Genomic DNA, 14,264 nt, shown 5'->3' with positions numbered 1-14,264 from the left:
ATATTAACAGCTGTTCTACTATGCTCCTCTGCAATTCTTCTTACTGGCATAAGTTTAACAAAGAGTTCCTTTGTATCGCCAATCATCTTGGAAATATCACCTAAAAACAAAAATGGGCAATAAATAATGCACGAGGGTATTATGATAGAAAATAACCCTTTGAAGGAAGAATGCGAAAAAAATGCCTGGATTCACAAGGGAAAAAAAATAATATCCACTGGAACATGTGGAAAAATTTAATGCCCCCCCCCACCCCCAAATATCAAATGGTCCACCCCTACCGGTATTTTCTTGGTACTGTCAACTATAGACAATATGTCATGACAAGATGGCAGACTTCAAGCTTCTATTTTTGTTCAAAAATGTGAAAATCAGGGAAATGTGTATATTTATATATCATCTGAGCAATATCAGTTACGGAGTTCATTATCTAAGATGATTGGTGCAAATTACCTACAAATTAATCAATTCATTCAGAAAGGAGTAAATTTGACTTAAATATGCAAATGCTATTATGCAAATGCTATTACTTCAAAGAACCTATCTCTTTTTTTGAGACCACTTAAGACATAGAAACACTAACAGACATGCATGTATCATAATTTTAGTCCCATATACAACTACTGAAAGTCCCATGACCAAAAAAGGGAAAGTAGCACTTATGATCCCACCTTCAGCAAGTTTTGTAAACACACACTTTGGATGTTGCTTCGTTGGTTGCACTGAATATCATTTTCTTTTAAAAATTTTCCAGTTCATTTTTTCGATCTTTACCAAGACGAAGGATGCCCAAAACCGACAGAGAAGACAGACATTCAGGCTGACTACATCTTCTTTTGATTTCCTCAGCTGTAATGGTGTTCCTGGTACTTTTGGACCGAGTTGTGTTGACGTCCAACAAGGAAGGTACTTGGACTAAGTTCTGCTGAAAGTTGAACAGGTGCGTTTGCTTCTCTCCCTGGGAACGGCATTTTCATTCTTTCTCTTTCATTTGTTTTAGGTCTGCACACATTTTCATTACCAGTTTTATTTTCTCTTTCTTCATCATCCTTCGATGTTTTGTCTGATGTAAGAGTATATAATGCGAGATTATTTGGCCTATTACCTATAACGGTGAAGTACTGTCAAAGATCCTATTGAAAAGAATGTAACTTTTACGAATACCAAATAAAATAACTAATTCTTTTATCTCCCTAACTAAATTAAACTTTTCTTATCTCTAGATACAGAAAACTCATCAGTCTGATAATAAGGAAGGATTTTGTTACCTACACTTTAATGCTTTTGTTCTTTACACAGCAGTGGGAATAAAAGTTGTACATGCATATTATGACACAAGGAAACTGTACTACATGTGTGAAAATAATCTAGGAGTATACTTACTGTCATTAACAGCAGTGACTGTACAAATCTGACATTGTCCTTCAGCTAAACTGTGGCACTTGCTGTGAAATTTACGTTCACAATGCTGACAGAACATCTGTAGCACAACATAAAAAATAACGGTTAGTGTCAGACAATACTTTAATATGTTTCATAAAGTGTCTCACCACAACTCAATGACATTTACAAATGCTCTTACCTTTGGTGAACCATTTCCACACTTGCTGCATTGTTCCTTGCAGATATCTACCGGTATAGTACAACAGAAATATGATTAGTATATGTGATATAGTGGCATAACCTTTACCATGCATATACAGGCATGTATTCACTTTGTTGTATGCACTTTTATATCAAACTAATTAAAGGGACAACGTCTCTCTTTTTTATCTTCTTTTCATGAATTTTGTTTGATATCAGAGCTGTTCCTATTGTTTGACCATTTGAAACATACTGAGATACCAGTGAACTGTACATGGTTTCTACTCTGTTAAGAGACAAACAAGATCTAAACATTGACTGTTGAATAAAAGGTCTCTACCACTTATTCAGTTGTGAATGAATTTTTCATCAATGTGGTACACTGGTATCCAGTGTTAAATAATGTTTAGACTACATGGGGCTTGTTATGAGATTTCAGAGTGTGGATTTCTTTCATGTAGATAAGATAATAGCTGTAATGTACACTGCCCTGGCAATTTTATTTGTCAAAGGAAACAGATTTTGGATGGAGAAGTTCATTTTATCAAGATGTCGCACTCAAAATCACCACTTTTTATACAGCAAAGGTGTAATTTCTGACAGTTTTTAGGTTCTGCTCTGCCTTTATTCTGCATATTGAGTGATTGTATGCTAGTATTCCCTATATTCTTGATATAAAAAATGTCCGAAACAGTAGCCAGGAATCTATCCTTATAGTGTAGCTTGATAGAGCTGAACGAAGGATAGATTCTAGGCTACCAAAACAGAGATTGTCCCTTTAATTGTCAAACCTTTAGACATTGTCAAACCCACTTGTCCATGGCATAACTTCAAGAAATTAGTGGGAAATATCACTGGGTAACTCTGTGCATGTATACCTATACCGGTAAACATTATAATATAATCCAATTATGATTCTAATCTAAAAATAAACAAACAAACAAACAAACAAACAAACAAACAAAAAACAAACAAATAAAATGCATTTGAATAAGACTTTACCATCTAGAAAATAACTGGTATGGTACATATTCTAAAAACATTACCTACATAGTTGAGTAATATATTATTGATTTGTTGTCAGGTCTATTGAGTGATATTGTATAAATTATTGGTTTTTACAAAAGATTTCAGTGTGTCATATCTAGGTTTTCTGTTTGTGTCTCACACGTTGAAAATGCAGGCCGAAATACTACCAAATGTATGTACACTTCTATGGCAATAATGTATGTTTGTCACAAAAAAGGATGTCTGGAAGGAGTAGGTCATTTGTCTACAGATGTCACACAAAAATACCTCTTTTCATTCAGCAAAGGGGTAATTTCTAGCACTTGTGAAGTATTCTTTGAATTAAAAATCAAGAGACAGAAACTTTGTCCCTTGTAATGAAAAGGATTTTTTATGAAAATTATATATGCTATTATATAATCCGGTATATAGTAGCACAGCTACATGTGACCCTTACCAAATAAATACTTCTATCAGAGATGCATATTATAACAATAAACAATCAGCTAGTAATTGTGAATAAACTATGATAAATAATGTTTCAAAACATGGAGGTTTCATTACAATGTCAGGATTATCACCTACCAACAGCGGCTACTAACTTTGCAGCTATGGCCAGACGCAAGTCATTTACATTATTGGCGTCTAAACTAAAGCTACATGTACTTTTATTTTTCTCCAAAGCAAAGGTGTCAGCAAACTGAAGGTGGAATTCAAATAGCAATAAATATATCACAAAATTAGATTGCCATATTTGTATTTAAATAATGCTCAAATGCTCAAAAATTCTCAAACACAAAAATCATCGAACCATGTCTGAAGAATGTAGTGAACAAAATTGCTAAAAAGTAGCTGTATACACACACCTGATTCAACTAACTTTTTTATTGCACCAGTTTTCTCATACCTTTAGACCATACGATAATCTCATGATTTCTAAGTTACTTTTTATAGGCAGGTTCTTTCACTATATGCAAAAAAGTGAACCATCTATACATCTATTTATTTTTCAAGCTATTCATCTCCATTAGCCATCATAGCAACTGACATGAGCCTTCTAAAATTATGATTCACACAACCCATTAATATATCAATCATTTGCAACATAGCCCTAAAGTCCTTACAGGTTAGAAAAAGCTGTCAGAATCTTTCATGTCCAGTTATGCCTTATATAATACTTGCAATGAATTTTCCAGAGAATACATATTATTCTGGGACAGAAAGGTGTTTACTGTTGGTCAAACATACAATGGCTCACCTTTACAGCATAAACTCCACAAGACGTACTGTCTTGCTGGAAATCATTGTTGACAGTTGCGACCTTCCATTCCTTTGTAATGCCAAGGTTGGACAGAAAGTTACTATAAAAAGAACAGAAAATATGGTCATTCATAAAGGAAGTGTCAAGACAAGATAAATGCCCCCCCCCCCCACTCCCACAAAAAAGGTGAAATTTCCCCATTATTCCCATGGTATGGCCAATGATACTTACCTCCAATTTTCCATCTCCTGTTTTGAATCTCTTATTTTCATCGAATCAATGTGGTAAAACATACCAGCCACCATATCAGCACACTACATCATAAAAAGAATATTATGTTTTATTTGGACTATTCAGTGACAGCAATAATGAAAATACTTCATTGATAGTATATACTGAAAATTTCATTACCATGGTAACATTATCTAGAGGGAACGCCAAAGATTAAAAGAAACAGCTAGAAGTTAAATAGGTATATTATATTTTCTTTTTTGTCAAGGCTTTTCGATAAGTTTATTCCAATTATGGCTTTCGTGTTATTGGATTTAATCTTCCAGGCTCTGTCATGGTTCACAACTAAGTACATGTTAAGCAAAACCTTTGTATGATGAGAGAGTTAAAGCTGAAAATGGATTAGACATGGAAGATTAATAAAAAATGTTTTGGCTTACAACTTTATTTTTTTTGAAGTTCAGTGTGAAACTTTCTGAAATTAAGAAAAAAACCATCTAAAATAAGTTGTGGACTGTTTACCCCAACAACAGATATCTGCATTGTCTGTTCCTAAATTTGTGTTTAGAAGGCTTCCCCTTGTTTTAATTCCATGGATTGAATGATTCTGCTTTATGTAAAAAAAGAGTTGAAAATGTAAATTTATCAAAAAAACATGCTAAAACAATCTCTTACCATTACAGACCAATGACCAGGTTCATAAATTACAGAAATGATGTTATCAGCACCCAAGAATCTTTCCTAGGATACAAATGGAGCACCAATAATGGATTTCATTCAGCTAGCATGCATACATGAACATTCATATGCATAAATTCCAAAATTATGAAACCACCTTGGACAAAGCATATCTTCTTTAAAAAAGTCTGCAATCAGTTACAAAGTCATCTTTTATCTAAGATCTTGACAGCATAAGTTGTATGAAATGAAATGTTTCAATGAAAATGTAGTCTTAGAACATGAAACAAAACGAAAATAAAAAAAAACACTGTAACTTGATTACTCTCAAGAGAGAATTATTCTAGACAATTAAGATTTACCTTCCACTGTTGTTTCCTTTGATATCTTTCTTCCCCTGGTTAGAATATCAGTGCCAAGATGATGTGGCAGTACCAGTGTCTTCTGTTGACAAAGTAGATAAAAAACAAGTGAATTTGCAGTCAATTATTTTTTATGTTAGATTATTGGCACAATTGGGTAAGACTAGCAATAAGGTTATTTTAGGCTAATTATAACAGTGATTGTAAATGTATCAATAACGTGCTGCTTGAATAAGATCAATATCATGACACACAAATTACAGCAGTTATTTGGACATTTTATTTACATAGTTTGGTAGTGTCAGTACCATATGTTTCAAGTTCAAAGTATGATGGAATACTCGCTACCTTAGATACATTCCTAAATCAGGCTAGGGAGTCAGTTCACCTTATAACAGGGGCATTATGGGAACACATTAAGTCGGCAAGTTAGCACAGCAAGAGTTTGAGGAAAAGTGATATTCCTAGTACTTCGTGATCTGTGCTATAGCAGAAGGACATTATTTTGTTTGTAGGGTGCACAATAGTCTCAAGAATTTTAACTTTTATTTCTTTTTTCTTCTGGTGCAAACATCTCAGTACAACTCTAGCTTACATAGTTCCATATGTTAAACTCCGCCATCTTGGAATTTTTGTGGACCGTCTTAGATTTTTACCACTCACCTAGGTAGCAAAAACCTATTTAAAGTAGCGAGAATTGTGCAAACGAGGTATTATGCCATTATTTGATTCATCATTTATCATGCAAATCAAAAATATCTAGACTGGGTTCAGCTTTGTGTTCATAAAGTGTTCCACCGGTAACCCCGGTTGCCACCACGTCATGATTTACATGATAGGAGAATGATATTGACAACACAGTAAGTGAACACTGAGATTTACAAATCAATGGATATGGGTATTTACCATTATACAGGCTGGGATATGCAAATACTAAAAAAAGGGGGCTTATCAGGATGAATATCATGACATATTTGTCCAAATGAGCTACTCTGCTCCTGCCAAAGAGTTAATTGTGAAACATTGGCTCAAAAAAATGATAAAAACAACCCTGTACTAAATGCTTACCGAATATTCACCATTTTCCTGTAAAAATAAATAGGCATCCATGGCCTGAAAGAATGGAGAATGTATTATGGTGTAATTGCTCTGCTATTCATGTAAATATATCTAGACATTATTTTTTTCAACACAACCATTTGCCTGATCATGTGCTTACCAAGGATTATCTCAATATATATATATATATATATATATATATATATATATATATATATATATATATATATACATATATATATATATATATATAATATTAAAATTAATATTGATATTACATAATAATATTTAAGTCATTTGAAGCTTTTGCCAGATATGTCTTCCTCTCCACAAATCAAAGGATACATCTACAATTGAACCCTTTAGCTGCCTCACTTTCCTGCCTAAATTTCAACAGGAAATTTTTCATATTTTCTGTCATTTTTTTTACTTGATTCCCTTTTGGATCCCAAATGTAAAACATGACACTGACTTTAGATTTTTGATAAAAATATGAACATTTGTCTTTCATATGTTGCACAATTTACAGCACATAAGGGACAGACTATTTCATTGAATGTGTCGAAAGTTGACAATGGGAATCAAGACTTGATAGCAATTAATATTACAATTGACAGATTTTAACAAGTCCTGATGACAACCCTATGGTAAGCTCTGATGACTGTAAGAAGACTACATTGTGACTTTATAAAGCAAATGTTTACCTGACACACAAAAATCAAATAGTGAAATATTTGTATAAGTTTACACACCATTACTTAAAGTCATAGCAATATCATAGAATTGCATTTTTATAACTTACATTGTCTTCCAAGCATCTACCGGTTGTAAGCTTTGCAATGTTTCCACACTGATGATGTAAGGGCCAATATGGCCCAAAAGCAAGCCCCTATCCAATTTTGGACTGCTCCACAGCAATTTTACCTTATCTGCAATCATCAAAAATAAATTTTATCATGGAGGATACTCCCAGTATGCTTGAGTGTTTTAGAAATGTATTCATAAACAATCATATCCTAGCTTCTCAATGAGGTATGTATGCTTTTGAAGTGCAATGTTATTGTTGGTATTTGACTTTAAGTCTGAGCTAAAAGTCAGTTGTCAACAATAACATTGCTGGTAATGCAGACATTGACTAGTATTTGACATCTCAACATGATGTAGGGGGTAGAACAGGAAACTGTGGATGACACATAGAACAAAAATATGGAAATGTTATCGAAAGTTGCAGCTGCTGTGCCTTTAACTAAATATAATCTGAGTCAAACTGAGCCCAGCTCAGTTACTAAATGTGTCCTGGCATCTAATAATTATTGTATTATTAAATGTACTATAGACGGGAGCCTAAAGTACCAACAAAAATAAATAAATAAAAATACATGTAAAAAATATGTCATGGAGTCTAACTGAGCCCAGCTCAGTTACTAAGTATTACCTGAGTCAAACTGAGCCCAGTTGAGTTACTAAATATTACCTGGGTCAAACTGAGCCCAGCTCGGTCACTTAATATTACGTGGGTCAAACTGAGCCCAACTCGGACACTAAATATTACCTGAGTCAAACTGAGCCCAACTCAGTTTCTATTACGTAGTCTAACTGAGCCCAGCTCAGTTTATATATATTACGGAGTCTTACTGAGCCCAGCTCAGTTATGAAGTCTAAAGTGAGCCCAGCTCAGTTAATAATATTACGCAGTCTAACTGAGCCCAGCTCAGTTACGATAATATTACGTAGTCTAACTGAGCCCAGCTCAGTTACGATTACGGAGTCTAACTGAGCCCAGCTCAGTTACGATAATATTACGGAGTCTAACTGAGCCCAGCTCATTTACGATAATATTACGGAGTCTAACTGAGCCTAGCTCAGTTACGATAATATTACGGAGTCTAACTGAGCCTAGCTCAGTTACGATTATATATATTACGGAGTCTAACTGAGCCCAGCTCAGTTACGATAATATTACGGAGTCTAACTGACCCAGCTCAGTTACGATATATATTACGGAGTCTAACTGAGCCCAGCTCAGTTACGATTATATATATTACGGAGTCTAACTGAGCCCAGCTCAGTTACGATAATATTACGGAGTCTAACTGAGCCCAGCTCAGTTACGATTATATTACGGAGTCTAACTGAGCCCAGCTCAGTTACGATTATATATATTACGGAGTCTAACTGAGCCCAGCTCAGTTACGATAATATTTCGTAGTCTAACTGAGCCCAGCTCAGTTACGATTATTTTACGGAGTCTAACTGAGCCCAGCTCAGTTACGATTATATTACGGAGTCTAACTGAGCCTAGCTTTTTAGTTCATGTACGTAAATACACAAAAGCGTCGCCTAAACTGGACACTATGGTAACGTACTATGGTTACGTACACAAATAGTATGAGAGAAAAACCGCATCATATTCATCAAACTGTTGAACGAAGTTATTGTTATTTTTTATGAGTCACTTACCAATGAGTGTTGTTGTTAGATTTTTAGGTAGATTTATGGGACGTACGATCGGAGTAACTGCACGACAGCTCACTGGCTTACGGAGTTTGAAAGAAGCGCCTTTTCCTTATTTAAATTAAGTTCTATAATTTAAATATTAAGCCGCGCCCACGCGATGACGTCATGCGCGGGGTCAACGCTATTTATAGAACTGCGCTGGGCTCTGTTTCATGGACACAAACTGCCAGAAGCTTTCCGAGTAGCAGTGTGTGTGTGTGTGTGCGAGTGGATATACGCATGCGTACTTCGTTCCCCTCATGTAAACTTTTCGATCCTGTATGTGTGTATATGTATGTATGTATATATGTATGTATGTATGTATGTATGTATGTATGTATGTATGTATGTATGTATGTATGTATGTATGTATTGTGTATGTATGTATGTATGTGAGTGAGTAGTAAAAGAAAGGGTGGACAACTGGGATTAAGTAAGAATTTTTACACCCATTTTATTCATTTATCTACATGAAGCGAAGGAAAAATTAACCATCCATGTAACTAAAGTATGACCCTGACCTATATACGAACTCACGCATGCGCAACAGCTGGCGCAGCAGTGCATTGTCCTGAACTAAGCGGGCCTGCTGAGCATGTTTATACACGTTCCGAAGGTGGGAAATTCCGTGTGAGTCATCACCATCAAACTAGCCTATATAAAGGAGCTTTTTACCTGTGGTCAGTCCGACGGCCGGTCGCGGAGTTCAGCTGATGTTGAACACGAAGTTCCTATCGGGGCGAACTTGTTCACCTGATAGATAAAATTTTAGTAATTTCCTCTGAACTTAAAATGTGACGGAAGACCATTACTTCAAATAATATGAGACGTTTCAGATGAATGGTACTGATATCTAAAGTGTTCACTCTTTTATCTCTACGTACAAATGTAGTTCCTAAGTCGTTCTCTATTCTATTCCCACCAACAAAACATTCAATACTCATTTCCCCTCCCCGATCTTTATCAATACTTATGATAATATCACAAGTTGTTCTGTTATCTGTTTTCATAGCATAATATCCAACCAAATCGTCAAATTCATCTCCAGTAGCTAACTTTACACATCTAATGAGAACTGTACCATGTTGAAGTATTTTCATATTATCAGTCATCTGTTGATTTACTGTCTGTAAAGTGAGAACAGCTGCCTCATCACCGACACTTTTAAGACCCAGTTTCTTTAAAGTTGTGTCCCAAAATAATCTAACTGGAACTCCGCTAGCTGTATACGAGCAATAATTCTCCCCCTCGTTTATCCACCTTCTTAGTGTATTATCTGCCTTCATTATTGTATTAAGAGGACTAATTTTAAGATGAATCGGTATACCAAGAAGTGCAATGTATGGATTCGTAGGAGTAAGCCAACTACGAAAATCTAACAATTATATTTGTTTACATTGCTATCAAAATAAATCACATTCGGAGTTCCTGGTGGTTCAGCAACACCTCCTGCAATTTCACTATCCAATATATCTAAGATGTTACGCGGCACATTATAAGGCATGAATTTCTGACTAGCCGAATCCCATGTCAGAGCAAAAGGAGTAGAATCATTCGAAGCCTTTGTGGCGTCAATTACAGTTTCATCAATGTCTTTAAGTTCGGAAAATTCTACAGCATGTTCGTGGGGTGGCGCCGCGGCATTGGCTAAAACGAAATATTTTCGCGGTCTTTATAACGAAGGACGTAATCCTTATTATGATTAGCAGCCATCTTAGTATTATTGTTAACTTTAACATCACTCAGATCTTCAAGCTCAAGATTTTGCATACGAATTGTACCTAGACCGAAGCCACTTGGATCAGACATACTCCGTAGGGACCTATATACAGTGAAAATTAAAATAATACCTTGTAATATACAATACACAGTCATGGCTTCAGCTATAGGAATGACAGTTCTCGGTGCTGTATTAAATGCAACGGCATTCACAGGAGGAAATATTATCGGACAAAAGCTTTCTGGGAATGGTGAGGCTCTTATTGAAGAAAAAGTCCGACATGATAAAGCATTAGAAAAATTTGAACATGATCGCAACGTCTGGTCAGAAAAAAGATTACTACAGGCTGACTGGGAAAGAGAAAATCAGGCAAAGGACGCACATGCTGCGGCAGAATTAAGAGATACAGATGCAGAAATCCTGGAAGAAGCAGAAGCGGTGCAAAGCAAGCGGTGCAAAGCCGTTCCGAAGGGGCAGTTCAATTCTCAGATTATTATCAGCCCAGTCCTGAGCAAAAGAAATATGAGATGATCTATATTGCTGGAGGATTGTCGTGGGATGGTTTATCTTCCGATAGGGTTACACCGGTAGGGGCCCCGACTTCAGAACGACTACAGCAATTCAATACAAAAGCTAATTGGCCAGTTATTGAAATCGATCATGTTCCCATCCTGATCTGTTATCCAGATACGCATTGAATTCATGTAATCTCCCCCTTTTCTCAATGGCATAGAAATTGCTCGTTTTTAAAATCGTAAGTAACCTTTTCACTTATTTCTCTCGTATCCCGGATGGGAAGTATTTGTAAACAGTTCGATACTTTCCCCTGTATGTATCCTCCGGAGGCACCCGAACCAAATGAAACATAATTTCCAGTAACATCGACTACATCTGAATGAACTATATATTTAGTGACTGTTAAGAAATCCACTTTCTTCGGACTAATAGTACTTTTTATAACTGGGTTGTCCTCAGGTTTATCTGAAAAACCAACTACGTTGGCAAAGCTACCTGTGGCATTGAAATAGACTTTAATATCTTTAGCCAAAGTTAGATAAACATGGTTTGTCGGCAGATGTTTTTCAAAATTAATTTTTTGCTTCAACCCGATTGCTTTGTTTAACGTATCGATATTGTAGTTACCTGGACGTATTGATTTAGTCTTCTTCGGTTGGTCACCTTCTTGATATTTTATTACATTATTCGTCGATGTTATGTTATGCCATGAATTATATAGTCCGCACTCTAGCAGTCTTATCTTCGTAAACTGTGTCGTGTCAATACAAGGGTAAAAATTAACAGTGACTGGTTCACCTGTTTGGCTTTCAATCCAATGATCATTGTTGTACGTTGTGTATATATTACTAAGTATAAATGTTCGATGAATATTATTCCGAAGGTGCCCATTACGAAGTATAAGGTTCTGCAGGAATAATATTTTTCTGTTCAAGGAGATCTTTGGTCGCAACCGCGGCAGCAGTCGCACCGCCTAATTTTGCCAATCGAGTTAAATTTGGTCGACTTGGATCGCCAACCTCTATTTTCAGAAATTTGCTGGAGATCATAAGATATCCCATCGCAAGTCCTGCGATTACAATACCATCGTACATTGTGTTTACAACTGTTTTAATATCCATGATTGCTGACTAGTATATAAAATAAAAAATAAAAATAAAAAATATGGGGAGTTAATCCATCTCATACAATGTAGAGGAGCTGGGTCCTCCCTCCCCCTCCCCCTCCCCCTCCCCTGTCGGAACTGTTCTGGAGGGAGCCGCTACTGCTCTGTTTTTTCGCTTTCTTATTTTGGGAGGATCTTCCGATCTGGACTCGATCGATAACGGGACAGGGGGTATGCCGAGCACGCCCCCAATATAGCCCTAATGCAGTCAATGAAACTCCCACAATTCCTAAAACAAGATAACATTTATTATACCAGCTATCGCGTGAATTATTATCACACTGTTCTTTCATTGTAGGCGGTAGGTCTGCTACCGCATCGCTCCCCCTCCTCCATTGCTTGGCGTTTCTTCTCCTTGTTTTGCCTGTTCCATTCCGCTAGTCGCTTGCCCGCAGCAACTCTCCCTGGATGCTTCGGCGGCATTGTAACTTTCTCTATGTTGCGCTCTGTGACGGAGTCGGGAAGGTCGTCGTTTGCGGTGTGGAGGTCGTTTCCGTTTGCTGAGTCGGCGAAGTTGAATCCATTTATTTCAGGTACTATATTAACCCGATTTTTTTAAAATTTAAATGTTTACCTGTAATTAAACCGGTGGAAACTAGAGCAAGTAGGGGCCCCCACGTGTACGCTATCCGTCCTGATAATCGTTTTATTTCACTGTTTAGAATAAAATCCTTTTTAAGATCAGTGGCATAGTTATCTCGGTCATTGATCGGAACTACCTGACTTATTGCGCGGGCTCCTAGATCTATGAAACTTTGAGTGATATTATCACTTATAAGAGAACTGTATTTCGCTTCATAGACTTTAAATGCTTTATTCACCGTTTCATCTCCCCATTTTTCTACGTCAGCAATTGAAATCTCCTTACCAAAAAATAACTTACTTTGTCCACTTGCGATGACACAGAGTATTTTTTCACGCTTTGTTTCTATTATGGATCGAGCGTCTGAAGGCGCCGAAGGCACCGAAGACCCTTCGGAACGCGTATTTGCCGCTGCCGATGACTTTATTAAATTCTCCATTGTTTGCAGTATGTTATCTATTCTTAGTAAAAAATAAAAAATTCGTTTAAACCTGAATCCGAAATATAGTATTAACATGGTCTGGAATGTTAGAATGATTCCGACAGGGATTCGAAGTATCGGAAAATTCTCCTCCATTTAAATCTATCTGTATATAGAAACACGAATAATGAGTACAGACCTATTCCCAGTTGCTTTTCAATTGAATAAGACGAGCGTACCGACAGTACAGCATGCTGATACCCCCCCTTCCAAACCGGACGGGGAATAAAACCTATTCTCATGGACTTAGAAATATATGTAACGCCGACAGATAAATTTACTTTCATCCTCGGGATATATTAAAGATAACGTAATCACTCATCGAACAGCTAAAGAAAGTAATGTCTGGCTGGGCAGTCCAAAGATGAAATACTGGGACCAGCAATTGAATTTCGCCGTATGGTGCAGCACTACTGGTTGTGGTATATCATTCGCCCATCTATTTGATAAGAAATTTCCGCCCCAAATACGATCATTCTGCCGTTTTCCATGTATATTTTACAATACGTCGGATCCTTCATGAAATGGGCGTTGCACTTCCAGACGATACCCCTACCTTCAAAGCGGGCGACAATCCATACAATCTCGTCCAATATGAACTTCTCTGTACAGAATTTGGAAATATAAGTCCAACGAAGTCCGACTTTCGTTATCGAAAAGGTCAAAATAAAGGTCTTGGTTATGGATATGAATATTACACTAATCGTGGGCCCGTTCGACAGCCAAAAGCGATATACAACGGTCATGACTTTTTCCTCTCCGCCGACGGAGGCGTTTTCTATACACATACCATTTTTGGAAAGAAAAAACATGTACTGCCCGACAAAGACCGACCACACTATTATTTCTTCCGAAATGATGGATCGGAGGGACAATATAATAGTTTCATTCCTCTGAAGGGAGACTCGGGACTAACAAAGGCCGGTCTCGCCCGCCTCAATGAAAGCCTTGAAGCCTACGTATATTGTATACTCGGCGCACAAGCAAATATTCGTAGTACCATTGTGGGCGATACTGGCAGTGCAGAGCAAGTCCGAAAAGAATTCGGCGTTCTCCTCGAAGATGAAATTCGCAATACCGACAAAGTAATTAGTTATAGGCGATATCAAGACACAATAAT

At 36.7% G+C, this 14,264-nt stretch overlaps 1 protein-coding gene across 1 annotated transcript; it reads right to left on the bottom strand.

Annotated features, from left to right (window-relative positions):
• Positions 1-1,383: 1,383 nt before the first annotated feature.
• LOC139141224 (uncharacterized) lies at positions 1,384-12,503 on the bottom strand. Its single transcript, XM_070710849.1, has 7 exons — positions 12,363-12,503; positions 6,193-6,237; positions 4,760-4,825; positions 4,085-4,167; positions 3,851-3,953; positions 1,583-1,629; positions 1,384-1,480 (listed from the first exon to the last, which is right to left on the bottom strand). Exons 1-7 carry the CDS (start codon positions 12,501-12,503, stop codon positions 1,429-1,431), a joined length of 537 nt encoding a protein of 178 aa, XP_070566950.1. The 3' UTR covers positions 1,384-1,428.
• Between the last annotated feature and the right edge of the window lie 1,761 nt (positions 12,504-14,264).

The sequence above is a fragment of the Ptychodera flava genome, chromosome 9 (genome assembly GCF_041260155.1).
Source record: "Ptychodera flava strain L36383 chromosome 9, AS_Pfla_20210202, whole genome shotgun sequence".
NCBI lineage: Eukaryota > Metazoa > Hemichordata > Enteropneusta > Ptychoderidae > Ptychodera > Ptychodera flava.
Note: the sequence above shows the minus strand (reverse complement) of the source record. Positions and strands in the feature narration are given on the sequence as shown.